This window comes from Quercus robur, chromosome 4 (assembly GCF_932294415.1).
Source record: "Quercus robur chromosome 4, dhQueRobu3.1, whole genome shotgun sequence".
In the NCBI taxonomy this organism is placed as follows: domain Eukaryota; kingdom Viridiplantae; phylum Streptophyta; class Magnoliopsida; order Fagales; family Fagaceae; genus Quercus; species Quercus robur.
In genome coordinates, this window is record NC_065537.1 from 31800442 (window position 1) to 31828186 (window position 27745).

General features: G+C 33.1%; 1 protein-coding gene and 1 long non-coding RNA gene across 9 annotated transcripts in view; one reads left to right on the forward strand and one right to left on the reverse strand.

Annotated features, from left to right (window-relative positions):
• Window positions 1-10863: 10863 nt before the first annotated feature.
• Window positions 10864-27359, reverse strand: LOC126721138 (disease resistance protein RPM1-like). The gene is made up of 2 exons (XM_050424160.1): window positions 24577-27359; window positions 10864-11085 (listed from the first exon to the last, which is right to left on the reverse strand). The coding sequence occupies exon 1, from the start codon at window positions 27149-27151 to the stop codon at window positions 24605-24607; it is 2547 nt and encodes an 848-aa protein (XP_050280117.1). The 5' UTR covers window positions 27152-27359; the 3' UTR covers window positions 10864-11085; window positions 24577-24604.
• The window catches only part of LOC126721139 (uncharacterized), a 71314-nt gene continuing 59566 nt past the window's right edge, over window positions 15998-27745 (forward strand). The window contains exons 1-6 of one of the 8 annotated variants that reach the window (XR_007653845.1): window positions 16001-16267; window positions 16358-16552; window positions 16842-16908; window positions 19212-19279; window positions 19694-19768; window positions 21484-21810. This is a non-coding gene — a long non-coding RNA (uncharacterized LOC126721139). Of the gene's footprint in view, window positions 16268-16357; window positions 16553-16841; window positions 16909-19211; window positions 19935-21483; window positions 21811-27745 lie in introns of those variants that run through there. The other 7 variants (XR_007653840.1, XR_007653841.1, XR_007653842.1 and 4 more) reach the window with 7 other exon arrangements.

The window sequence follows — 27745 nt, forward strand, 5'->3', positions numbered from 1 at the left end:
AAAGCTTACATTTTTCTAGCTAAGGCATCTATTACGATCAGTGGTGGAGTCTGGAAATTAATCTAGGGAACCAAACTAAGTATTTAAAAAAAAAAAAAAAAAATCTTAGATCAAAAAAATTCATACTCAAAACAAATACTTTATTTTATAGATTAGCTTTTAACTTAATAAAGTTATGTATTATTATGTTTTATTGTATTAAAATTATTTATAATTGATTCTGAATTAAAGTATCTAACTGCCTCTCTTTCACATATTCTAGCCTTTTTAGAGGGTTCAACATAGTAGAAGATTGTGCAATAGTTAAGATTGTTTTTATAAATTAGTTATATAGCAAATTTATTAGAGAGAAAAATATATGAAAGTGTAAATTATAGTTTAGGTACAATTAAACAATCGTTTGTCAATATCTCAAAAACTCTTACATTTAATAATTCTATAACTCAAACCATTACTACCCAGTATGCAATATCTATATTTACTAAATACCAGTTTGAATTGCCTCATTCCTCATCACTAGAGAATCCTTTGAAGAATGTTGATTAGCTAACAGATGACGTATGCCATACTATTATAAGTCATTTAGCTAACAAAGTTTTGATATTTTCATTTTTAATTTTCAATAACTATAAATCAAAAATATAGATAAATATTCTGGTAATTCACTGATTTGATTACATTAATATTTATTATTAGCTTCATAAGTATTTACTTCTTGTTATTCTTCTTTTCCTTCTCATCTTCCTCTACTAACTGTAATTGTGTTTCTCATCGAAAAAACCATTAAAGGCATAACCGTACAATTTAAAGGCTTGGTAGTTGAAGCCTCTTCAAGTACACATGATGAAAAGAAACTTGAAGATGAGAATAAGCAATTTCATGCTTAGTTTGCAATAGCATGCAATCACATATTGAGGAGCTATGTGAACTACTTTTGATCCTACTTTCTGAAAAGTATGTCTTGTATGCTTGCTTTTGAAAATGGATGTTACAGCAATACAAGAAAATTTTGAACTGAGGAGGCAAAAATATATCCCCATCTTTGGATAGCATTGCTATCTTTGAGCACATTTTCTTCTTTGAACACCTCTATGATCCAAAAAATGGAGCTATCAAGAAGATGGGTAAGTTTCCTTTCCTTTATTCGAATCTGTTTATTAATTCCACAAGTAAATGTTTGGAAAGTGTTATAGCAACTAACAATTTTACAACAACAGGTTTATAAACTAACATGACAATAAATTGCTTAGTGTCACATCAATAACATGATAAATTAATTAAAATAAATATTTACTTTTTGTTTTTTTTTTTTTCAGTTTTAACATTGAATGAGGTTTCTCCATTTTCTCCTCTATATATTACAAACTCAGCAAACACTTTAATCTATGGAGACAACTTAACTTTCAACTAACAATATTCATACCAATTAAAAAAAAGATAGGATTGAAGTCTGTATCTGTGATAGAAAGCTATAAATTTGTCCAACTAAAGCCAACTAATCAATTATGTTATGTATTCTAATTTTGGAATAAAATTAAAGTTTGAAAAGATAATCCAAAAGGAGAAAAAAAGAGGTGCAAGAAAAAGTTTTAATATAATATGTTAGGGACATATTTATGTAATTGGCTAATCCTTTGATAAAACACACTTGTAATTGAGTAGATCTAGGTTAGGTTTAGTACTTCAAGAAACAAGTGTTCAAGTTAAGTATTGAAGCCATGCAAGTCTGACCAAGAAACAAGTGAAGGAAGTGCTGTTCATTAAAGCTTGATAGCAATCTCGACAAAAAGACTTCTATCGAGATTTAATGTTGAAGCTCGACACAAGCTGTATCTGTCGAGAATTACGAAATTAGGTTTTCCAGATCTGATTACATGCATATCCGTGAGTATTTGTATAGGGTTTCTTTTCTCACAACCCTAAACATATATAAGGATTATTTAAAGAGCCGTCATAAGGGTGCAAGGTGATGCAAAGTGATAATACATGCATATTGTGACCGAAGGCAAAAATTGCTCTTGTTCATCATTCTCTCTGTAGAAGCTACTACATCTTTAAACCAAGAGTTTTATGACCAAGGAGCTTCTTAATCTTCATTATTGATGAACTGATGAACTGAAGAACTTTGCAGCCAACATCTTCTTCAAGTTGGTGAGTTAGTCACATACTGGGATCCGTGCATCATTGATTAGTTACCTACTAGGTTTCGTGCATTGAACGGAGAGATTGACGCTACAATATAAGTCCAATTAGGTATTGGGGTAAGGGTTCAATTGTAGGTTGGTATTGGGTACTGGGATTCCTTTTACTTGTAACCGTTTGTGATTGATAATAGTGGATTCTTGGGAGTGGTTACCTTAAATTCACCCAGTGGGGTTTTGCCTTGGTGGTTTTCCCCATTTGTAAACAAATCACCTATGTCAAATTTATTTTTCGTTGCATTTAGTTATTTGGTGATTTGTTTGTACTACCACGCTATTGCATGTAATTTGACTAATTAATTAACTTGGGTAATTAATTAATTTGCAAAGGGGTCAATTCATTTTAACTCAACATAATATTTACATGGATGTGTGTAAACATACAAGCCTATTGTACATTTAAATAGTGTTGCAACTTGCAAGGCTACTATATATGGTCCAATTATATGGCATGAGATGCTTTCACCTTTCACCCACTCCAATTAAAGTTTGTTAAAGAAGATGGAAGAGTTTATAATAGAAGAAGAGAAATGGGGAATAGAAAGACACAAACTTGAGAGAAGAAAAAAAAAGGTGCAAGAAAGTGAAGGATGGAGAGTAGTTTCTGTATAGTGAATTAGAAGGTTTACAGGTGTAAATGCTATTTCCAGTGCAAACCATGCTAGTTCAATAATACTTCAACCAAAACACAATCATTTTGAAATCAATAATTCAAAGATAGCATAACCACATGTTAGATCATTAACCATTTTAGTGTTTTAAGGTTCAACTTTCTACAAGTTTCCTCTTTTGCATATTTATATAAATTAATGACTTGAAAGGGCCAAGTAGCCTTGGCTCAAATGACACTTCCTTTCACATGTTTGGGTAGATGGTGAGACCATCAGTTCAAAACCCACCTAGATATGTGTGTATAGAGAAAAATATAGATGACTTGAAATGTTTAGATATACCTCAATTTCAAAAGATTTTGGTAATTCACTGATCTGATCACATCAACACTCATCATCTTTATAGGTATTTTCTTCTTTTTGTCTTCTTTGCCTCTTGAATATTTTGGTCCTTCATCTAGCCCTCCTCTTACTCCTCCTTTGCCTCTACTAACTATAACTGTGTTTCTCATCTCAAAAATCACTAGGGTTGTAATCATACAATTCCAAGGTTTGGTAGTTGAAGCGTCTTCCAATACACATTATCAAATGAGACTTTTATAGGATATTTATATGAAGATGGTGTATTTTCCACCCAAAAAAAAAAAAAAAAATTAGAATTCTATTAAAGCACAAAAAATCTAAATCCCAAAAAATCCGGCATAAATCTAAAATTTTTTGGAAGAAACAATAATAACAGTGTTTACTAGCCTATCCACACGCACCTTGCGTGTGTGCTCATAGCCTTTTCTTTTCTTTTAATAAAACATATGACGCTTTAAAGTTATTACCACAAATAGTTAAAGCTAAAAATTAAATGTGTCCAAATTTATGGATTTAAAATTTTATTTTTAATTTTCAATTTTCAATTTACCTTTATCTCTTAATAGGAAAAAACTTATTTTATGAACATTAACGAATAATATAGTATATCATTTTTATATCATATTCAATTATATTATTATTATATAGTGAGTCCACTTTTGAAATTGATACAGATTTACTAGAATATGATTTTCTCAAACTTACGTTGTTGTATGTGCGAATAAACATAAGTACGTAGTGTTCAACGCTTCCCGTAAGACTTTTGCACTTTTGCATTTTCTCATTGTCTAAAACTATGCTAATTCCCATATACTTACATATGCTTTATAAATCTCAACTTCATTTTGTGTACACCATCATATGAGTTCAATAAATTTCCAATTTATATGTAAAAGAGGTAAATAATACAGCCATACCATCTATATTTTGAATTCACTTAGACATTAGCAATTGGTGAATTTGTAACTCTTTGGGATCTCCCAAAAAAAGAATTTGATGTTGTTTGTAACATGCCAAACAGTATTATGAAAATGTTGGATGTTCTAAGGCTTAGTTTTTCCAGAAAAAAAAAGGAGTGCTTGGTTGATGTTTATGTTCAAATGAAGTGGATGTGTTTAATGCAATTTATAAGACAGTCTACAAATGTTTTTTCAAATAAGAATGTGCATAAATACATACATCCATATATCATACAATTCTATAATTACTTACTTGGAAAGACTGTAGCTACATTACTATCCAAAAAAAAATGGTGAAGAAGAAGCATTTTGCATTTGCATCACCAAAAAGTTGGTATTTTATTTACATTTGTAAAGTTGTGATTTCCAACTAGCCTTTGTAAAGGCCACATGTGAAGCACATGATTAGAAACTGAAGAGTCATGCCAGCCTGTCATTTCGCAAGTACTTCTTGAGAAAGGTCATCTCGCGAGGTACCCACAAAACTCTCTATTTGGCAAAAATGAAAAGTGCTTTTCTAAATTCTTTACACACACTATATATACCCTCATTACTCACGAAATTGTAAGGAGTTCTTTTAAGAGAGAAAACCCTAGCAAAACACTTGAGAGTTAGAGATTGTCATACCCACAATCATCTACACAAATTCTCTTGGTTTTTCTCTACTCCCACCTCTCCATCTATACATCCTTGATAGGTTCTTAGCCCAAACACTTACCTCACCTATTTTAAGTGTTGAGAGAAGTTTTGGTGCCTTTGGGAGTATTGGAAGAAGCCATTGAGTGGCGGATGCAGTCAAGCGGAATTGCGGGATCCGAAAAGCTAGTGAAGACAAGACTCTGAAAAGTCCGTTGGTAGCAGGAGCTTGGAGGGCTCAAGTACATTGGGTAGATTAGGTTTGGAGGGTCTTTTTGATATTCGTGTACTCCAACTTATTCACTAATTGATCGATTTCGACTTGGAGGGTCGCGGAGAGATTTTTTGCTGAGTACTTAAGTTTCCTCTTCGATAACACGTCTCGGTGTTATATTATATTTGTATCTCTCTTCCCTACTCTTTAAGTTTTACATTTATTGTTCATTGTGGTTTGCATATAGCTTAGAGTAGTGTTACCGATTTATTGCACTTCATTTACTCTTTTTCTGCACTTAGATAAGTTAGAGAAAAAACAATTTAGTAGTAGAGGTAGAGGTAGAACAAGCAAGAAAAGGAGAGAAAAGAAAATAAAACACAATAAACTAGAGAAAAGAATAAGTAATAGGAATAAGGGCATGCATCAATAGGCTACCCATTTCTCTCCCTCTTGACAAACCCACTCTCTGAGAAATTAAGAGTTAAAGTTTAAACCATCTAGGTTCTTTTTCCAAAGTGCGCAATCTCTATGGCAGAAGCCTTCTTTGAGATTACTCACATTGGAGATCAGCTCCCTTTTTGGACTTGCATTTGCTAAGAAGCTAAGCTCATTTCTCTAGAAAACGAGTGTTGATGCCCATATTTTGGCAAAAGGGCCAATGGAAAAAGAATCCCAACAATATGAAAAAAGGCGAAGAAAGAAAATAGTAAAGTAAAAACCATTAAGCACGAATGGTAGGAATAATGGTCCACGAGCCCACAAAGTAACAAGCTGGCTCCCAAGCAAGCAAATGGGCCAAGGAAACCCTAAAGAATGAAGTAGTAAGCTTGTGGGAATTATGAGAAATAGAAAGAAATCACAAAACGGGCTGAAAGAGCCCAAATAAAGGAATTAGTAAATGAAATTGATTTAAAAGACCAAAGGTAAAGGATGTGGTAATTGGGCCGGGGAATCCCAAAAGATTTAGCAAAAGCCCATGAGAATGTAAGAAGCAAGAAAAATAAAATGGGCCAAGGATGCCCATAGGATGGGATGGGCCGAGGATGCCCAAAGGAATAAAATGAGCCAGGGAAGCCCAAGATGTTGTATGGACTGACCCAATAGAAATACTGGGCAATGTAAACTAAAGAAATGAATAACACATGAAACTGGCACAACAGGCCCAAAGGAAGTCCAACAAACAATGTTAAACAATATCATGGCAGAAACAATGCAGTGGCAGGCAGGAGTATCAACTAGCCCACGAACTAGAAATGAAAGGAGACACGGGCTGAATCAAAGAAGAAAAAGCCCACACCCAAGCAATACCCAGCCCAAAGAAGAAACGAGATGCAAAGAATGAAGACCCAATGACTCATCCACGCCACAAAAAGTTAAACAAGAAGCAGAGCATGCAGCAAGACCAAACAAACTCGCAAACAATGGCAAACGCGTGAACACTAGACAAGCAATGGACTCATATGGGGGTGGAGTATACACAAGACTTAGGCACCACCTACTTGTACCCAGCCAATATAAGGGCGGTAGGCCATGAGTTAGAAAAAAAAAAAGTGTGGTCTGGCGGTAGGGAGAAGGAGGGAAACCTATTCTAGGGTTCTTGCTCAAGCTCTTTTGGGGCAAATGTCCTGCTGGGATAACATACCACCCAAAAGAGGCAAACATGAGCTGGAATCATTAGGTGCATGTTATAGGAGTTAGTAAGAGAGAAACTCAGCACTTATCTAGATGGGAATGTCATAGGAAGCAAGAAAACAAAACAAAACAATTTTTGTCTGGGAATGAAGCGTGGCGTAGCCAACATAGGATAGTGGTGGTGGCTAGGCAGCTAGTGGACCAATGGGCAGTTCGAGAAGGACACCCACAACATGCCAAAAGTAGTTGAGAGGTAAAATGGTAAATCTTATCATGGTAGGCAGTATAAAAAGGCCTTAGTCGTGCATAGTGAACAACAGAATGGGAACAAGGAGGAATAGGAGAAAAAACTGAAAAAAGAGAAGTAGGAAACAAAGAAAAACAAAGAACATAAACAAAGAAAAATTAGATAACTGAGAGTGAGCAAGAAAATAGGAATGATAGAGTGAAAAGCACACGCCAGTAGGCTGCCCACTTCTCTCCCTCTCAATACCCTACTCTCTAGCAAGTTAAAAATATGAGATTTAGCCACTTAGGTCCATTTTCCAAAATAGGTAATTTCTATGGTAGGATTCCCCTGTGAGGTTACCCGCATTGGAGATTGGTTCCCTTCTTGGATTTGAATATGCCAACGAGCCAAGTTTAGCAAGCTAATCCTCTTTCTTATTTTGTTATGATTGTCTAAGGACTAATGTTGTGCTTGTCAAGAGTTGACAAATAAGTCTAAGACCCATTGGAGCTAGAGCCTTATTAGTCCCTTTGGCCCAAAAGGCTAATCTAATTAGATAATCAGTTATTTATATAATAAGAGTTATTAAATAAAGTAACTGCCAAGGAGGTTAAGATGTACGTATGATTAAAAGAAGATAAAATAGTTTTTCTCTATAGAATCTTGGATATACACTTTTCCAAAGGAAAATCAATGTACACAAGAACTGATTGAGAGACCACTCATCTTGGGCACCATGTGGAATTGGGATGAAGATTGAAAGTATTCTCAAATTTTGTTTTTGAATCTCACTGCATCAAGGTACGCTCTCTTTTCTTTGTTCTAGAATTCAAGGTTACATGTTATCTTTCATGAATGAAGTAGATCCTTGTGTTACTTCCGCTATGGGTTTTGTATGTTGCTTTCGCTGTGGGTTTTGTATGAGATGCAAAACCAGTTTTTCCAACACTATTCTTCCAACCCTCTCTTTTAAGGTATTGTGTTTGTTTTTGTATAGTACATGGTATCCACATGCTAGCTCTGTAATAAATAAATACTCACATGCTATTGTATTGTATACTTGTATGCTCTGTCTCACATGGTTTATGTATATATCTTACATGTTTTGATTGTATATATTTTGTTGAAGTTAATATTCACATGATAGCTATATGTAAATATTCACTCACATGTGTGTGGGTGTGTGGGTGTGTGTGTATTGTTTGCAAAAAAACATTTAAAAAAAAAATCAAAATGCCAATTATTCTATTTTTTCATAAAGAGTTAACATTGGGAATAAATTAAAATGAGATACTATCTTCGGATAGGTGTTATGGGTTGCCTAACACCTTCCTCACATGTAACCAAACGTCTGAGTCCAAGATCTCTCATTCAAAGACTTTTGGTTTACCTTAATTAATGAACCTTTAAAATTTGGTTTAGTTAATTAGGTAACTTAAAATAAATTAGACATCTAGGGAACCAATCACACCTAATACAAAACCAATTTTTGGTGGGGACTGCTAAAATAAAAATAAGAAAAATGGACGTACACACACACTACCCTAGATACATAAGCACATATAAGTCACGTTGCCAAGGACCTAATGAGCAACAAAACCCAAACAAAAGTTCTAAAACTTTTTTTTTTTTTGTTTTGGGGGGGGGGGGGGGGGGGGGGGGCGGGGCGTCCACAAGTATTATACTTGATCTCAATCCCACAGAATTTAGTGGTATGTAAGGAAATAGTACACAGCTTTGGGAAAAAAAATGACCAACTGAGTATTAAAGTTGATTTTTCAAAGTCATGTCTCCTATGACTAACTCTTGCTACAATTCTTCTTCTTTTCTTTTCTTTTTCCTTTTTTTTTTTCCTTTTTTTGAGATAGTTCAACCTGTGGCGTCCGCTCTTAATGATAGCTCTATTATCAAACCAAGATACCAATCGGTTTTTAATGAGAAATTCATTCACCGAATCTAACAATGCATATCAAAAGTCAAATGCACAAAGCTAATAAATGGGGCAATCTCAACCTCTTTTGTATTTATCCCCCTGCCTATTCATACTCGGCATAGAAGTACTGACTATAGTGTAAAACATTGGTTTTCATGCCTTTTGCTCTTGGTCTAGTCAAACAAGTAATATTGAGAAATCCAGTTTTTTCAGTTCGAGAGGAGTTCACCCAAGCTTTATCATCTCCCATACTTCATTTCTCACAAATTGAAACTTCGTTTTTCAATATATATATATATATATATATATATATATATATATATATATATATATATATATATTAATTTTATCAATTTTTTAATGTAATAAATTAATCAAAATATGAAACTATGATGTTTTGAGAGTCACTAATAGCGCAATCTTGATGGACACTTACAAGGAGACTAAATTGAATAAAGTTGAAGCTTAGAGGATTGAGTTGAATGAAATTGAAATTGCATGACTAAATTAAATTTTAAACAAGATTATAGGATGTAATTTGTAATTAACCATTTGTTTATAATGTGTGGAAATGAAGTAGAAATATCAAGTTGATTTTTAATTTGAAATTAAATCTTTAACAAATTAAGAGAGGGAAAAAAAAAATCAAAGAATCAAACTAAAGAATCTATTGCTGTCAATCCGCTTGCACGTCATTCATGATGAAGATTGAGTTCCAATTGAAGTGGAGCATATGAATATTCCCCTGGATTTTCTATATTATGCTTTTTACTTTCCAGTTCAGTTCACATTATTTTTCTATAATGAGGATTCAATATTTCAATGTGTTGGTTTTTAAGAATGATTGTAGTTGTTTATCAAAAAGTAGGGTTTCTTGAAGCTTTTCAATGAGCTTTGGTTTGGTCTCCTATGGCTTCCTACGGCCATGGGGGAGCACAAAAATGAGCCTTTGGCTTGACATTAATGTAGGAAGTATTGCATGTTAATAACAAAAAAGTTCCAAGTTGCAATGAACAAAATAGGGGTAAGGGAGAAATATGCCTCTCTTCTTTTCCAGGAGTGATATCAATTTGATTAAAGTTCGAGCTTTAGATTATTGGCTAATCCTATAGAGTGAGAAGAAGAAAATTTTTATGGTCTAATGAATGTGTCTAAATTAGACATCATAGAGATTTCTTCAATTGAAAAATATATTCCCTACATGAACATAGACAAATATTCCCAAAACTGATGTTGAACCAATTGCTGGAATAGAGATTTCTAAACCTCCAAGAAGACCTAGAAAATCTAGGTGAAGTGAAGATAATGAAATGCAAAGACAAAATGATGGAACATTGACCTGCCCATCCAAGCAAAGATATGAATAAATGGGCTCTTCGCAATGGAGAGTAAGAACAGATTGCTTCCAGCTAGACTTCATTCCTCTGAACCAATAAGTATCCATTGAGACTAGTCATCACTTCATTACTTTCCTAACAATATCCTTTGATCAGGTTTGGTTGTCTAGGAACCAAAAAGATTTCAAAGGAAAGGATCCATGTGCCCAAGAGATTGTGTTGAGAATCAAGAAAGCAATGATAAATCATAGCCTTCTTTGGATGCCAACGAGCACTCACGGCACCAGTAGACCAAGGGTCAAATTGATGAACATAATTCTAACATGGCCTCTCCCCCCACCCATCCCACTCTTCTATCACTCTAGACACAACTAATGATCCGTTTGGATTGAAGAGGAGTAGGGTAGAGTAAATTTTACCTAAAATTAGCCTATTTTCAGCCAACTCTACTCTACTCCCCTCCACCCCCTCCTTCGTCCCTCCCTATAAACGGGCCCTAAAAGTCCATATTAGAATGGATTAATAATTCAAGGACATTGACAATCTAGCGATTGAAATGAAATGCAAGCTTCTTGTAAAGATGAAGCTCTACAGTCACGACCCAAATCCATATTTCTATGGACTTTGAGCTAAATATATCTTTTAGTAATAAAAATAATTAATAAATAAATAAAAGTTTTTGAACTAAACTGACATATAATACCTTTACATTCTTAGTACTTAATTTTTTAAAAAAAAATGAAACAAACTATCCTCACCATAACATGTCTATTATACATATAAGTCTAACTCTCATTTTTCTTTTCCTTCTTTTTTTTCTTAGCGATTCCATGTAGCAATTACCATGATAACAATCTCTAATGACCAAAAGTCTCCAAGTACAATGAAAATTCCAAGCATTACAGAAATAGCTAATAAACCAGCCTCTGCAACTCCACGAATCAATTCTTCCCTCAAAGCTTTATATCTGAAACATCAGAATAGAAATGGATGAGCTTCACAACTTAGTAGCAAAATACATAATGCCAAGTTAACAGTAAGATTTAGTTTCCCTATTTCATAACAGAAATCCGAACACCAGGTATGATAAATTTAATGTGGAATAAGGACAAATAGAATAATTTATTTCAAATAGAAAATGCATGAATTTTGGCTAACATAATAATTATCTTTCAAATACATATAAACAATCATGGTTAGGCATGTGCCACATAACATACAGTCCTGTGAGTGAATAATTCCAACATTTTTAACCCCTCTTGGCAGGGCCAAATGATACCAGTACTGAACAAATATGTATAAATTATACCCTTTATGTAACGTCAGATGATCCTATGAACAGGACTAGACTCCACAGTAACTAAGTTTCAAAGTCAAATATGAATAACTGTTTCTTAAATAAACCATAAATCATATTGCTAGCATGCATATCAAAACAGAGTCTGAGACTAAAGATTATAAACATATTCACATAGCATCATAATTCAAGTTAAAATATCTGATTACAAAAATTTATTTGGGAATTTCTAACATCATAATCTGTCTAAAAACTATATTACTTATTTCATAAGTGAATTTCTTTAGCAAATGAAGTATAAAGTCTATAGACAACAAAGTGTTTGGCCCTGGAAGTATGACCAGATATCATATCAGAACAGTAGTTAACAAATAATAATAATTATTGAAGTACATTTGTTATACATAAATTGACAAACTCATAAGCTCAAAAATACTAATTTGAGATTTTTCAAATGAAAATTGAGAAGTAGAAGATTTACAAAGAAAATCAGCTATACATATATGTTACCTCAAAAATTTAAGATACTGTATTAACTGATGGTAACCACTAGAAAAACCTTGTCTGAGTTCGAAGAAATGCCTATATGCTCACATTTATTGATCAACATTACAACATGAACACAGAAAATAAGGACTTAAAAATCATTTTGTTTCAATCCGCTACCTCAAGTTCAAACATAATGTTGTACAAGTTTATCTATTTTCTGAACCTCATATGGCACTATACTGACAAGGCCATTCTCACCTGCTGTGAAAGATTCCAAATGTCATGTATTCTAATGTGATTGTCACAGCAGATCAGCCTACTTCTACCCTAGATTTAACATAAAAAAAGAAATTTACAAATCTCAAAATTTTCAAGATATAAGCTTCTATATATTGACCAACTGTACCAAAATTTGAAGTCAATATTCAACTCCTCAATCGAATTATAAATAATCCAAGTCAATGTCGTTAGACTGCATTCTGCAGCGAGTCAATCCTAATTAGGTAAGAATTACTGCCTGCCCAGTTTTACCCCATTATAATCCTCCCAAACATCTTTTTTTTTCCCCCTAAACAGCATAGATATAGTACTATTAGAGTTATTCTCACCACATTGTGATGTCATCAAAAGGGACCCATCAAGGTTCTCTGGGAAATCCTAATGTACATAGTTAATATTCTATACTAACAGATCATATCCAAATAAAAGTCAAATTCAACCTAGCTTATGAATTCATATGACAATTCAATGCCAGCATGTGCAGTACTCTCTACGGTCCAACCTAAAGCTGGTTATATGGCATTCAAAACGTGCAAAGTTATCACGTAGGTATTTGTCAAGCAGTCAAGCCTATCTCACAAGTTTGACGCAGCTTCACGAAAAGTATAACATGTTCTCGACACCTAGTATCTCACAAGTTTTACACACTTGCAATAGATTTTGAGGTTATAATCCATTATTGGCACCTAAAGGTTATTCTGATAGAGAACAGAGAAAGATGGATAAAGTGAATACCTAATTGAGAATCTAGCTTGGACATTGGATGACTGCCTCTAGCCCTCATTGTCTCTCTCTTTCTCTTCAATTAACATGATAAAATCCCTAGTTCCTCGTCCCTAGCTTTTAAAGTTGGTCCCTCTTTTTTCCTTATTCTGGGATGGGCCTTACAACAGTGTATATCATTAAAATTCACTCAAGGTCTTCTAATCTTTGCTAAGGCAGAAAGAAACCAGCCATAGCTATCAAATAATGCATAGAGAAATTTCAATTATCATTAAGTCATTCTGTCAATGCCAAGAATTCAAATGTAATTTTTAGCAAAAATGTTAATTAATCAAAAGCCACAGAGATTTGCTCCTATGTTAACCCCAGTAAAGCAGATTTCCACTCAAAATACCTCAGTCTTCCATTGAGTTGCAGCGAGTCACAGAGCCACACTCTCAATGAAGTTGTGTAAAAGATTCAGAGTCAAGTCCAGGAAATAGCAAGGGACTATCTAATAAGGCCAATAGCAGTAGCCTCACCAATTTATACTATGTCCTCTCTCAATTTTCAAAAATCTGCATGTTCTAAAATGAATGGGTTGCCATATGGAAGATAATTGGAGAAGACAAACCATGGGTGAAAATTCTAAATTGTAAATGCTTGAGAGGCATGCCCTTCAATGCAATAAAAGTCTAAAAAATACCTTTTAAGAGCTCATGGCAGTAGAAAGAAATTCTGGGTGGTGAGGTGCGGGAAGAACCATGGATACCCATGAATAAAAGTCTAAAATTAGTAATGAGATTGGGTGTAAGATGTGGGAAGACCCATCGATACCATTCCTTCCTAATTTCAAACTACAACCAAAGCATCCCCCAAGCCTGTACAAATCAACTTAGTCTCAAGAGTTTTTTTTTTTTTTTTTTTGTAAATCAGTGAACATTATTAATCAACAAAACAACAAGTACCCTACGACAAAACAGGGAAGAAACCCTCAGAATAATTCTCTGATAAAAGATGAGCAAAAGATACAGAGGAAAAACTCTAGCCAAGACAAGCTAGAAACCCAAAAAAAAAAAAAAGTACTCTCAACCAGTGAAACAATAGCTACTATGTTGTTGTAACTAAGAGCTGAGAAGGAAAGAAGGTCCATCCCCCACTGGAAACACAAGGTGCAATTTAAAGCAAAATTTTGGTACTTTCCTTCCTCTTTCCATTCCATCCAAACTGAGTCTTGGAGTTAATCACTGCAAGTCCAGTCCAGTGGAATAAAGAACTTATTTGGGCTGATTTTTAAGAAGATTAGCATCAAATATTCAAATATCCTCAAAATCCACTTGTCACAAGATCAGCAAACATATAAGGTAACTTGGACCCTACACACATTTGAGTAATTTCACTTCTCAATTGGCTTACAGATTCAACCAACCAATATTGAATAGAAGAAATAATGGAGCAGTAAGATTTAGGAACATCTGAACATGCTAATCTAGAAGATTGCATGGAACAAACTTCCTAGTTGAGCTGTGTAAACTGAAGATTCGAGATAAATGACAAATTATGCATGCTCTGTAATTATGGAGATGTAAGATTTGTGAATGTTTGAAAACGTTAATCATTGTCCACAAAACAGGGACTGCTGACACTAACCCACTAACACTACAAATCTGGACTTGGATGATAGCTAAAGTTAAATGTAGAGTTGTGTGTAGTGGAGATAGTGATTTGAAAGACCATTCACCGTTATCCCTCACTCTAATACAAGAAAGGGTCATTTTTTGGTATTGTGACTGGAGCTTGATCTATCTTATTGGTATGCCATAATATTCAATGATGATAATCTTTTCTATAGGTTTCCCATGTTGCTAATGCTTCTATATCAAATACTAATTAACTCTTCATTTGCTGGTTCATGGTGTGTATTTTCTAGGATAATAAGCAGTGCTTCTATGATCACCCAGTTCTGCGGCTTCAATACTCTGTGACTTCAACCCTCTTTGAGGTGAACACATTAATTGTCTAGCAATGTTTCTTTTGAAAATTGTCTCTTTGCCTGAGCGCGAGCTCTCACAGACTTCAACCCTCTTTGCACTGTTTTTACAGATGGTGTGACTCCTCTATTAATCACTAAACATAATTTTTCAGCTTCCAATCGAAGAGACAAACCAAATGACTTAGTCTGCTTCATAAAAGAGCAACTACCACCAGCTCCTAGCAGTAGAAGGATAATGGGTGTGTGCCACCTATATCCTATGGGTCCAAATTCTTCGTTACCTTTCCCAATCTTTCTTCACTACCACAAAATACTGTCCACATTATTCCAACATTGCCTCTCCCAACCCATCAGACCTTTCTTTCATCCTCGACAGAAAACTATAAATCCATAGTAGAATGTATGAACAATTGCAGGACATTGACAATCCAGCGATTCAAAAGGAAAGCCTCTAGTAAAGACAAGGCTCTTACAACATTTTTAATCCCTCTTGACAGGGCCATATGGCACTAGTAACGAACAGATTTGTATATATTATATCCTATGGGTAAGGTCAGATGACACCAATTGCTTACAGATTGCCATATATTATTCCACCATGGAAAGAGCAGGACTCCACAATCAACAAAGTTTCAAATTCAAACATGGATAACCATTTCTTAAATAAACCATAAATCATTTTTGTGAGCATACACAATCAAAAAAAGTCCAAATATTCCAAACATATTCACATAATATTGGGATGGAAAAAAAATTATATGGGTATTTCGAACATTATAAATCTGTCCAAATAATATATTACTTATGTCATAGAGGAAATTTTTTAGCAAAAAAAGTGTAGACAACAAACTTTGGCCCAAGAAGCATGAACAAATATCATATAAACAATAATTTACAAATTACAATTTCTATTTAAATACATTCATTAAACATGAATTTTTTTTTTTATCTAATACTATATATAATAGCAGAAGCCTTTAATGAGGTGCTGACACGTTAGGAAAAATGACCTCTTAAAATTTTGCCATGTGTAAGTTAAAAAGCGATAAATTATGTTGTTTGGTAAATCTACGGCACCGTTTAAGAGCCTCTTATTATAAATAAAAAAATTAACCGCATAAATCAATTAAAAAAACAGGCTTGCTTGCTGTATGGAGAAAGAGGAAGAGAACGGAGTGGTAAAAATACAAACGAAAGGCTTGAGAAATATATAGTCACAAAGAGAGACAGTTTGTATGGCGCCAAGAGAGAAAAAGAGAGAGGCGATGAGGCCTGAGAGAGACATGGAGAAAGAAACTGAGAAAGGGGAAGAATCAGACCACCGGAACCACAAGCACATAGAAAGAAAAATCTATGGCCCATCAAAACCGTAAATTTTTTTAGATTTGGGTATGAAATTTTACTTTTAATTGAGTTTTCCTGTTGGGCAGGTTTAGATTTGATTTGTTTTTGTTTTTGTTTTGGGTTTTTAAAACACAGAATGATTGAGAGGGATACAGAGATAGTGTTCGTGAATGTCGCTGCCACCAGCGTCAGTCCGGCTTCCTACCACCGTCAGTAGCCTCGCCATAGAAGAAAAATCTATGGACCATCAACACCGTAAGGCCATATACGCACCACCATCAGATTATCGGAACTGCCGCCAGTACCTTCTTTCCCCCTTTTTAGATCTAGGTATGATTTTTTTTTTTCTTTTATATAAGATTTATGTATGATATTTGATTTTTTGTTTTAAATTCTTTGATAGGATAGGTTTTTTTATTTATTATTATTTTTTAATAACTTACTGAAATTATAAAAAAAAAAAAAATTTTGAATTTTAGTTTTGGTTTTTCACCGTAAAGAAACGAAATTAAAAACAATTTCCTGTAACTAATCTTAACAAAATCCTTGGGATCAGATAAGTGTAGGATTGAGTGTTGTGCTGATATTTGTTTTTTCTTTTTCAATCTCATTTATTTAGGTTTATTGTTCGGTTAAGGTTTATCGGAACCGCAGGCACAGAGAGACAGGCTATATACCCGTAACCGGTAAAGTTTTTGTTTTTTTTAGCTTTCATTTTATAAATCTGGGGATTGAATATGATTTAGGTTTGAATTTCTTGGTTGGATTGGTTTAGATTTTGTTATTTGTGTTATGCTTCCATTAACAATGCCTTCTATAGTATAATACTATAATACCAGTTTTAATATAATATGGTTTTAGATATCCAATAAGTTAGTGATTATGTTGGAGAGTTTGCAATCATCACAACAACAAAAAAAGGATTTGTACTATGTACATCATACCTGTTTGATAAATGTCTTATAGACGTGTTTATTATTGGTATGATTTTTTTTTTTTTTTTGGGGTTTAATATTGTTGTTCTCATCAAATTCAAATTCTTTGAATGTATTAGTCATTGAAGTTAAAAGATAACATTTTTCTTATGCCCATTTTAATTATAGTTATCTAATCTAATGAACATTCTCTGCCTATCACATTCAGTATATGAATGACTTATATAATCTCTCTGATGGACAATATTGGGTTATCGAACATTAGAATTTTTAAAATCAAATAATGATGCTTGCTGTTTTGGAAGACAACAAAGCTGGTGTATCTGTTATTCTTTATTATTAGAAGAGAAAGCTCATTACAGCTTAAGTCATACAAATCACTCAATTTTAGTCTTCTGAAGATAAATAAGTATGTGTTGGTAGTCCAAAAAACTCTGCCATTTCCTAGCAAAGCATTGACCCAACTGTATGTAATTGATGGTCTCCACGTTAGAAAGATTCCACTAATGGTAATGGTAACTACATTTTAGTAATATGCTCACAAATTTTTGATAAAATTCTGCCGTTGTTTTTTATTCTAAAATTTATTTTTATCATTTATAATTTACGTTTTATGATGTGGAAAGAAGCACTAAGTTCCTATTTTGATGTTGTTGTTACTTATATATAACATCCATAGTCTATTGAATAATTTATGTTGTTAAAGAAACCGATTGAAGTGGATAAGAATGTATGATTTTCCTATCAATCTTGATGGGGCACATTATAGATTATCTCTATTGTTGTTGTTGTTTCTCAATTGTGGTGTACATGGCATTTAAGTTACATTTTTTTTTTTGCAAACCAATCATTAATGTAGCTTCAAGAAAATTAAATATACATGATTATTATTGAATTATCAAAAAAAAAAAAAAAAAAAACTTATTGGAGGCCTTTTGTTGAATACCTAGCATATATAGTCATCTATTTTTACTTACAAAATCCTTCTGGAAAAGAAAATAACAAGAGAGATGGTTTTGTAGAGCCTAAGAAGTAACAGCCAAGACATACCCTATACTTTATGCCAGATTAGTTAATTGCAACAGATTAGGCAAACTGATTAGATAGTTAAAACAAAAACAAAAAAACAAAAGAGAATCTTAACAATATATTTTGTTACTGTAAACTGATGGAAAAACCTAATAGAATTTTATTGTTCTGTTCTGTTTAGTCCAAAACAAAAACTAATTGAATCCACATACTTCTAAAAAAATGACAAAAATATGCAAAACAAAACCAATACAAACCCAAATATGTCAATTAACCAAATCTAAACTAAAATATCAGATAAATACAAGGTAAGTCAAGTCATCCTAACCTGTCAGTTTGATCTACCAACTCTTCTTACAAAACAGCCAAGTGTTTTATATGGCAAAGATCACTGTAGAGCTATAATTAAAAACTAATTGAGACATACCCCATCCTTAAGCCCAGATTAGTTAATTGCAAAATGATCAAATGTATGGGAAGGAGTCTTCCCTAGAAGATTGTAAAGAGCCTTTCAAACTCTATGCGCCGCTTGGTAAAACTTGGAAATTTCTTAAAGCCAAAAAACTATGGTATTGAATTGCTTTAGTTAGTATAGAAATTGACTAACAACCAAAAGTTCTTTCGCTTTATTCATGAACTAATCTATGATCCTCTTGAAACAAACCTTGCATATGACCTAAGATGGTTTTCAAATTTCAGTCTATGACAAAGATTAAGTTTTCTTGATTTTGAAGGATTTCAGTTGTGATTGGTGATGACTCTATAAATGAGAGTTTCAATTTCAAATAGTGTTTTATATATGGATTACTCTATGTTGTTAAATTTGAGTTTGGTATTGATTCAAAATTTGTAATGGTTCATTTATATAAACCTGCCATGTTTTCTGAATTTTAGATAATTATAATTAATTACATGGCACACAATCACGTCTTATAGGATCTCAGTTTCTAGCGCCTCATTTATATTGGCTCTTATTAGGAATTTTGTATTTATAATGACATATTTTCCCCCATATGTTAATGTAGATCACTCATCCCTGACTTATAAGACTTTTGGCTACTATTGGATAAGAGCTACTAAATTAAATTGAAAGGTTAGGAATGCCTAATTTTCCCTTTGTAGCTATTATTTAATTTGTAACTTTTTGTCCTTTGTTGATGCTTGATTAAAAAAAAATAGAACTAAAATAGAAAAAGAGAGGAAAATGCAAGAGAAGCGCGCCTAAAAAGATGGTTGCAAAGTTTTGAGAAACGAACCAATACAAAATGGCATGAAAGAAAAAATAGTTTACAAAATAAACTTACCCAGGCTAGGAAATACAGGGGAATAGTAATTGCTAAAAAAAAAAAAAAAAGATTGTTCTTTGTTGCATTCACTTGGTACAAGTACTAACTTTTATGTGTTAAGAGGTTCACTTCTCTTTCTGCCACTTTGTACTTATTAGTTCTTTATACATTCCTTTTTCTAAATTTGAAAATAAAACTTTCTATTCACATTTGATTATTAGATATTGACGTTGACATGGGCCATTCCTTTGGAGAAACTAGAATTAACATAAGTACAGATGATACTTTGGTAAAAGGTAGGTCCAGTTGTTGTGATGTTCTTCAAGGAATCCATGAATCAGATAATGAGAGTGGTTGTGAAGAATTTCCAAGTAAATTACTTCAATTTACAAGAAGGAAAAAAAAAAAAAAACTTGACTTTCATTTTGTTCACATCATTAATGTTGTTCCCATATTTTAAAATTCATATAGGAAAATCTACTGAACCTTGGAATTTCGGTCCACCTTATTTATGCATGTATTGTGGTTCAATTTTATGGTATGAAGAGAGAATAGTAAAATCTAAGAGGCCTAAGAACCTAAAATTCTTTGTGTATTGTATGGAGGGTAAGGTTAAGTTGCCTTTGCTTAAGAAAGTACCTCCTCTTATTGATGAGCTGTTATAACATTCATTTTGTTTGACAAAGGAGCTAAGAAAATTGTATCTAAGACTGCAAAAGAACTTGCAGAGATGCAAGCAGAGGCAATTTCAAATAGAAATGTCAATTATATTTCTTTATTGTTTGAGAGCTGAACTTTTATAAACCTTTACCAACATTGTACACATACATATCATTATATACCATTAAAAAAAAAAATTACAAAGGTATGTTGAATGTTTTCCGTAGCTTTTCCTCTTAATACTTTATCTTTGTTAATATTTTCCTCTTATTGTCTCAAGCTTCATCATGTAAGAATTCTATAATTACTAATTACAATTTCGAAACAAAATTGTATATTTGGTTTGTGGTCTTTAGCATTTTTTAGTTTTTCTTACGATTTTCATGAATGTTGTTACCTTGGGATGCTGTATTGTGAAATTTCTCCAACGTAGTCTTTCCTAACACAATAATTGCATCCTATAAGATTTCAACCTCACAAACACTCGATAAAAAGGATTGCCCATTATAATCTTGATATGATTGCTTGATTAACAGTAGAATACAATTACAAAAGTGAATGGTTAGAACTTAAAGTAAATTATTAATTAGAATGAAGACATGAATGTGAATGAGAATTTAGAAATTTACTTGAAATTCCAAGTTAAAGAAATTCTTATTTTTTATTAAAGACAATAATATATCCAATATGGTTTATATATTGTATCTTAAAATTGAGGTTCACATGGTTTGATTGATTTGGTACATTACTATTTATTGTTGAAGAGAAATTTCAATTTTGAACATTTCTTAAAATTAGATAAATTTTCATTAGAATACTCAAGATATTTGACAATTTCTAGCTTGCAAGGTCAGTATAGTACTATGAATGCAATAAACTTATTAAAAAAAAAAAAAAACTAATGGTATAGGTCATGATGTATGTATGTATACTTAGCTAAATTTGTGACTGTGTATACAAAAATTGAAGTTGGATGTAAATGTCCTACCAAGGGAGATTCAGAATATAGTTGGCAACTAATAATACTTCCAAACATGTTCTAGAGATTCACAAAATTAGAATGTTTTCAGTTAAAATTATTTGTGGCACACACTTTTTTTTTTGCACCATTTTTGTTTGGAATTCCTAATATGCACATTATTTACTATGCACACCTACTTGGTACATAAGAAGTTCTCATCAAATTAAAAATAATATATTAGAACTTCTCATGATGCCTTCAAAGCCAATGTAGTACAATGAAAGCAATCTAAATTTTGCTTATGAGAAAATTGTAACTTATTGTTTAAGGCTTTATTAAATGTTTGTGAATTCTTGAAGCACCTTTTAATTTAAGTGAAAATTATTGTAGGACACAAAAGACAAATTTGTCAGAAAAACAAGGGAGGACAGCAGTTCTCTATTTACAACTGCCATATCTGCTAAAGAGGAAAATCAGATGATGATAGCATACCAATTCAAATGCTTCACAAACAAAGCACGGCTACTAAACAAAATGCATTGAAGAAGAAGAAAATTTGAAGAGAAAAAAAATAACCAGTAGATGTACTACATTACCCAGATGAAATGTAATGTATTTTATTATATTCTTATGTTAAGTTGATAGAATTTTAAATATGTAAAATGTTCCCGTGTATTGCGTGTGTTAAATGATTTGTATTGAATATTTTTTGGAATTTTTTTTACTGTGTATTTAGGATTTAAATTTGTCAATGCCTTACTCTACAAAGTTCTATTTAATTTTCGGTTTTTGTTTTTCCTCTTACCTGTTCTTTTATTTTTAAAGAGGGGTTGAAATTGTGGGACTTTGAAATTTGAAAGTATATAATGTTCTTTTTACATAGTTTATATTTCATAGATTTTGCATGTTTTGATTGTGAGATCTAAAAGTATACAAGCACTTATACTTATTAAGGTATTCTAGAGACTAATAAGCTCTAACAAAAAAAAAAAAAAAACCATTCAAGAGACCCATAACCTGTATCAACAAATAATAGTTAGCACATATATCTTTAACTAACATTACCTCCAAAAAATAATGAGAACCAATCTCTACTGAGCATGATATATATATATATATATATATCCCTTACAAGGGTGTGAATGAAATGATTCATCAAACTATTATATATGTACATAATGATTAGCAAATGGACAAATACATTTTAAGTACATAGTAGAGGATCAAATGCAAATATAGAATTATGACTTAAAAAATATTAAACCCGTAATGATAAATTGATTTTAATCTACATAAACATTAAGAGATATCTCTTTTATTTCAAATTTTTATATGTTCCTTCAAACCGTCACACAAATTATGATACATAACTCAAGGGCTCTAACTAATATTATTCTGACTTTCTATTCCATAAACCTGTAACCATTTTTTTCTTTTGAACTTTTTGGTTGTAAAATTTTCTCTAATCTTATGGTTTGATTCATTGTGGTTCCTAGGAATGGTAGGTATAGTATTTGAAATTGTCATGCAAGTTTTAGTTCGATGTGATTCATTGCGGTTCCTAGGAATGGCAGATTTTGTATTTGAAATTGTCATGTAAGTTTTAAATTGGTGTGTTTCAACCTTATATGTGGTTTTTAAATTTTTTTTTTTTAATTTGTTTCTATGTATTATTTTTTGTAGATTCTTGCTTGAAGCAAATTAGTAAATGCTTCAAAAATAAAATGATCTTTGCAAATTGTTAGCAAATTAGTAAAGGGCAGAGTATTGAAAACCAAAATTGTAGAGCACTCCACTGTAGTGCAAAGTGTGCTACGCAAGCCATAATCCAAGTATAAATTTTATAAATGTGTTTTTTATATGGCAGAAGCTTGACAAGATGCTCAAAATAAGTCAAGCTTTAATTGCTTAAAGTCAAATTCTTTTTTTAGACACTATATGCTTAAATATACTACATCATTCAAGTTTAAATGTATGTAGTGGAAGTATGATAACTAAGTTTATGTTGGTTGCAAAGTTCATTAATATGTAAAATGACCCCGCGCATTGCGCGGGTTAAACACTAGTATATATAAGTAATAAAGATTTATTAATATCAAAGAAAATTACATAAATCAAGTAAATCAAGAAAAGTAAAGAAAGAATGGATTCTCAACGCCAACAACCAGTCCATTAAGGTTCTAAAAACAGAATAACTTGAGATCTAGCATAGTTATCTCATTATCTTCAAAAAACCTGCTATTCATTAAACATGAATTGACAAACTCATAAGCTCAAAAATACTAAATTGAGGTTTTTGATATAAAAATTGAGATGTAGAAGATTAAAAAAGAAAAATTCAGGCCAATACATATATGTCACCATGAAAGCGTAAGACTAAAACTGATGGCAACCTCTAGAAAGACCTTACTTCCTTGTCTCAAGAGCTTGAAAAAATGCTTATATGCTCCTATTTATCAATTAACATATCGATGAAGTCATGGAAGAGTAATATGCTATTATTTTGCAAATTCACCTATTCAAAGAATTATTTTATTGGGTACTCGTTTGAAGTCCAATTGAAGTGAAAGTCGTGCCATTTTAATGGTCTAAGTTTGAGTCTTTAGGGTTAAAACAGTTTTTAATTTGGGTTTTTATTTTATTAGTTATGGTCAATTCATAATTTCATATCCAGGGCAAATCTATAATTACTACAATTCCTGCGAATTAAGGGTATTTTTTTTGATAAGTAATAAGAATTCATTGATAGAAAAAAAGATACACCCAAGCACACAGGTAGTATACAAGGGGGAGCAAGTCAAGAATGAAAATTACAAAGGTCAAGTAAATCCAAAATAGAAAGAGGATGGTTTCTCCACACAGAGAACCATTCAAGTAAGGATCGGAAGAAAAGAAGCTTGAGGTCAGGCAAAGCACACTCAGAGTCTTCAAAACATCTACTATTCCTCTCCTTCCAAATACACCACATCAAGCAAAGAGGAATGATCTTCCAAATGGCTCCATTGCGGAGGCGACCAAAGTGACCTTGCCAACAAGCAAAGAGACCAACAACAGAAGAGGGCATGTATTAAGGGTATTTTGGAAATTTAGTTGAGTCCAGAATCTTCTAAGAAATTCTAAGCATCTTAGGTTTATTTTCTTTGGGTCCAAGTTAGTATGTATTAGGTTTTATTTTACTAGTCAAACTAGTAATCCTAATACTACTGGGAGTCCTACTACTACTATTACAAGAAAGAATCTCAATATGTATTGTGCCAAATGTTTTTTTTTTTATATAAGTTATTGTGCTCAATGTATTAGAAATAATGGACTATAACCTTCAAGCTACTAACCATTGATAGTGCCACTAGTGTAACCAAATATCTACTACTAATTCATTTGACAGAAATGTGAGATTTAACAATCCAAGAAAATGAATGTGCAATCATGGCAGCATGTTACATGGAAATATAACAACAATATTTTTGTTCATCCAAACCATACCAAAGAGGTGCTTCAACGACAACGCTTCTCATCCTTTTATTATACTAATAAGGTCTTGTGGAACAAGCACTTCCTCCAGCTGGCTGAGCAAATTCTTTGTTACGTGCACCATGACCAAGCTATCACATTTTTTTATTGTCAGCTTTTGAAGTTTAGGCAATGCTCGTTCTTGAATCACAACCATGTTTAACCTATTGCATTGTTCAATTTCTAACATCTTCAATTCCGAAAAGCATTCAGCACTAAATTCCATCACCGTACCAGTGTAAGCATCATACAGATGAAGCTCCTTTAGTGAAGGCAAAGCCTGAAGGGCCTCGAGTGGGCTGCTCTGCAATTTTGACCATTTGAGCTGTATTTTAGACAAACTGTTAAGTTTACCAATCCATGCTGGAATTTCCTCCAACCTCCCTCCAAGAATTAGACTATTAATCAGTTGAGGAGAGTTCGTCACATAATTCAAATCAAGATACTCCTCCTTGCTTGCTGAGTTCACATACAAAGAGCAAAGATGCTCCATCTTCTCAATGGATGCACACAAATTTTTTCCATCTTCAACCTTGAGTTCTGTGATCCCAAGTTCCCTCATATGAATCAAGTTCCCTAACTCTTTTACAATGCTCTGGTTCTTGTTGTTTGCCTTGATAAGTGATAGTTTCTCTAACATTGTCAAACACCCAATTCCTGAAGACACTTGTGCCCCTACAGCAGCCTGATATGTGCCTCGGCCACCAACAAACAAAAAGAGCAACTTATGAAGTTTAACGATCTCCATTGGGAAAATGGTGACAAGAGTTTCTTTAAGGTCCAAAATGATTAAGTTTTGAAGCTTCTTAATAGATTTTGGAACTGAATCTATCTTTGTATTCCTCAGACTTAGGTACGTTAGGAGGTTGAGTTTGACAGCTTCTTCAGGAAAATGATGCAAGGCTGAATTTTCCAAATCTAAAACTGTCAACAACCTGACCTTTCTGAAAAAACTTCTGGGAAATGATTCAATTCGATTGTCTCCCCCAAACAGAGAAAATGTACGAAGATAAGAGAGGTCCTTGCTTTGTAATATAGAGGGGGAGCAATTGTGGAGAGATAAGCGCCGGATCTTCTCACCCCCCAAACTGGTGTGTTGTCTGCTCACAACAGTAAAGAAGTTGTCCTTCATAGTCTCGGAAAGAATGAACCCTCTTACAAGATTAGAAACTCGACAACTCCTTACTTGTCCATCTAAATACCATCTGCTCACTTGAACCAAGCTCATTTGAATTAGCTCATCTAAGTACTCATACGCCACTTGCTCTAGAGTTTTACCTCGTTTTTGTTCAATGAATCCCTCAGCTACCCACAGGCGAATTATTCTTCCACATTTGATAGAGTAATCCTCAGGAAAAAGGCCAAAGTACAAGAAACAAGACTTGAGATTGGGCGGAAGACGATAATAACTTGGCCATAAAATTCTATAGAAAGAGTGACTAAAAGGATTATCTGGTTCATATTGAAGGGAATCATGGACCTTCCTAAACTCCATCATGCTTTGTTGCTTATTTGACAAGAATTTTCCAATAGTAACAATTGCATGCGGCAATCCTTCACATCTTTTTACAATTTTCACAGACCAATCAACCAAAAAATCCGGGCATTTACCATCCTGGAAGGCCTTATCACAAAAGAGCTCCCAAGCCTCTTCGCATGTTAATGGATGAAGGTTGAGATCATAGATATAATGACTGGAACTAGCACAATAAGAACCTAAACTGCGTTTACGTGTGGTGATGATTATTCTACTACCAGTATTATTAGAAGGAAGCACATTTTTAATCCAATTCCACTCATTCTCATTCCAAATATCATCTAAAACAAGGAGGTACCTTTTATGTTGTAAACAAGAGCGCAACTTATTTATTTTGTGAGGTAATTCCAGTGCCTCACAAAGTTTCTCTAACAAGCCATCAGAAGAGCGTGAGACGGAAACCCAAGCTTTGCAATTAAAATTTGAATTCAAAATATGGTAAACTTCGCTAATAAGAGTTGTTTTACCTGAGCCAGCATCTCCAATTACTGAAATTACCTTATCACTTGAATCTTCAAGGCAAACAAGACTAAGAAGAGGCTTTATATGCTTCTCAATGCCCACATGATGTTCATCCCCCAAAAATAAATTGGAACTTGATCTTACCGTACGAACGTGGGGGGGACAAATGCAAAGTGCATCGATGCTTCTAATTTTGCACTTGATCGCTTTCATTCGGGAGGAAAATCGCTTTGATGGACAAAACATGCTCGCATAAATAAATTTGATGGCCTGACGAAGATGACGGGGGCGTTCAGTAGCTTCATACATGAGATCTTCAATTACATCCTGAATTTCAAAGGCTAAATCCCGCACATACGATCGAAGCTTCAAACCCTCGGTATCTTCTCTTCCTTCTGTGTCCTCCAGGTAAACTTTTATAGTATTCAACCATTTTCTTAGCTCTTCAATTTCAATCTCAATACGCTTGAAGTCAAACCAACTTTCGACGAGCCACAGTGACAACTTATCAACTAGAGTTATTGCTCCGAAGACTGCAACTTCTGCCATTCTAAGCAATCAACTTTGTGACCGATTTTGGTGAAAATACAAGTTAGATAGGATTCACGAAAACAAAGGAGATCGAAAATACAAGCTAGACAAGATTCATGAAAACAAAGGAGATCGAACAGAAGCAGATATGGATTTATTGGATCTATAGATCTATACAATTACATTCAGGCGTAAAGAGTAAAGTGAATAAAGATGAACAGAGATGGATTCGGTCCCATCCGGACTCCTGACTATAAAATAATTTATAAAGGGCACAAAACTTTCTCGCACGTGCCCTGCCTGCACCGCTATACCATCTATTCCTTTTTCTTTTCCTTTTATATAGAGAATCTAAAAATTACTTCTTCTTTTTTTTTCTTTTCTTTCTCTTTTTTTGAGAATCTAAAAATTATATTCTAACTATAGTTCAGTTTATTCCCAAAAAAAAAAAAAAAAAAAAAAAAAAGAAAAGAAGGTATAGTTCAGTTTGGGTAAATCTCTATTTGCTAAGTTTTAAATATTTTAAAATTTTACTCCAAACTAAATTTTAACTTTAATTTAATCATTCATCATTTTTAAAATTTTTTATTTAATACTGAAAATTTTAGTCAT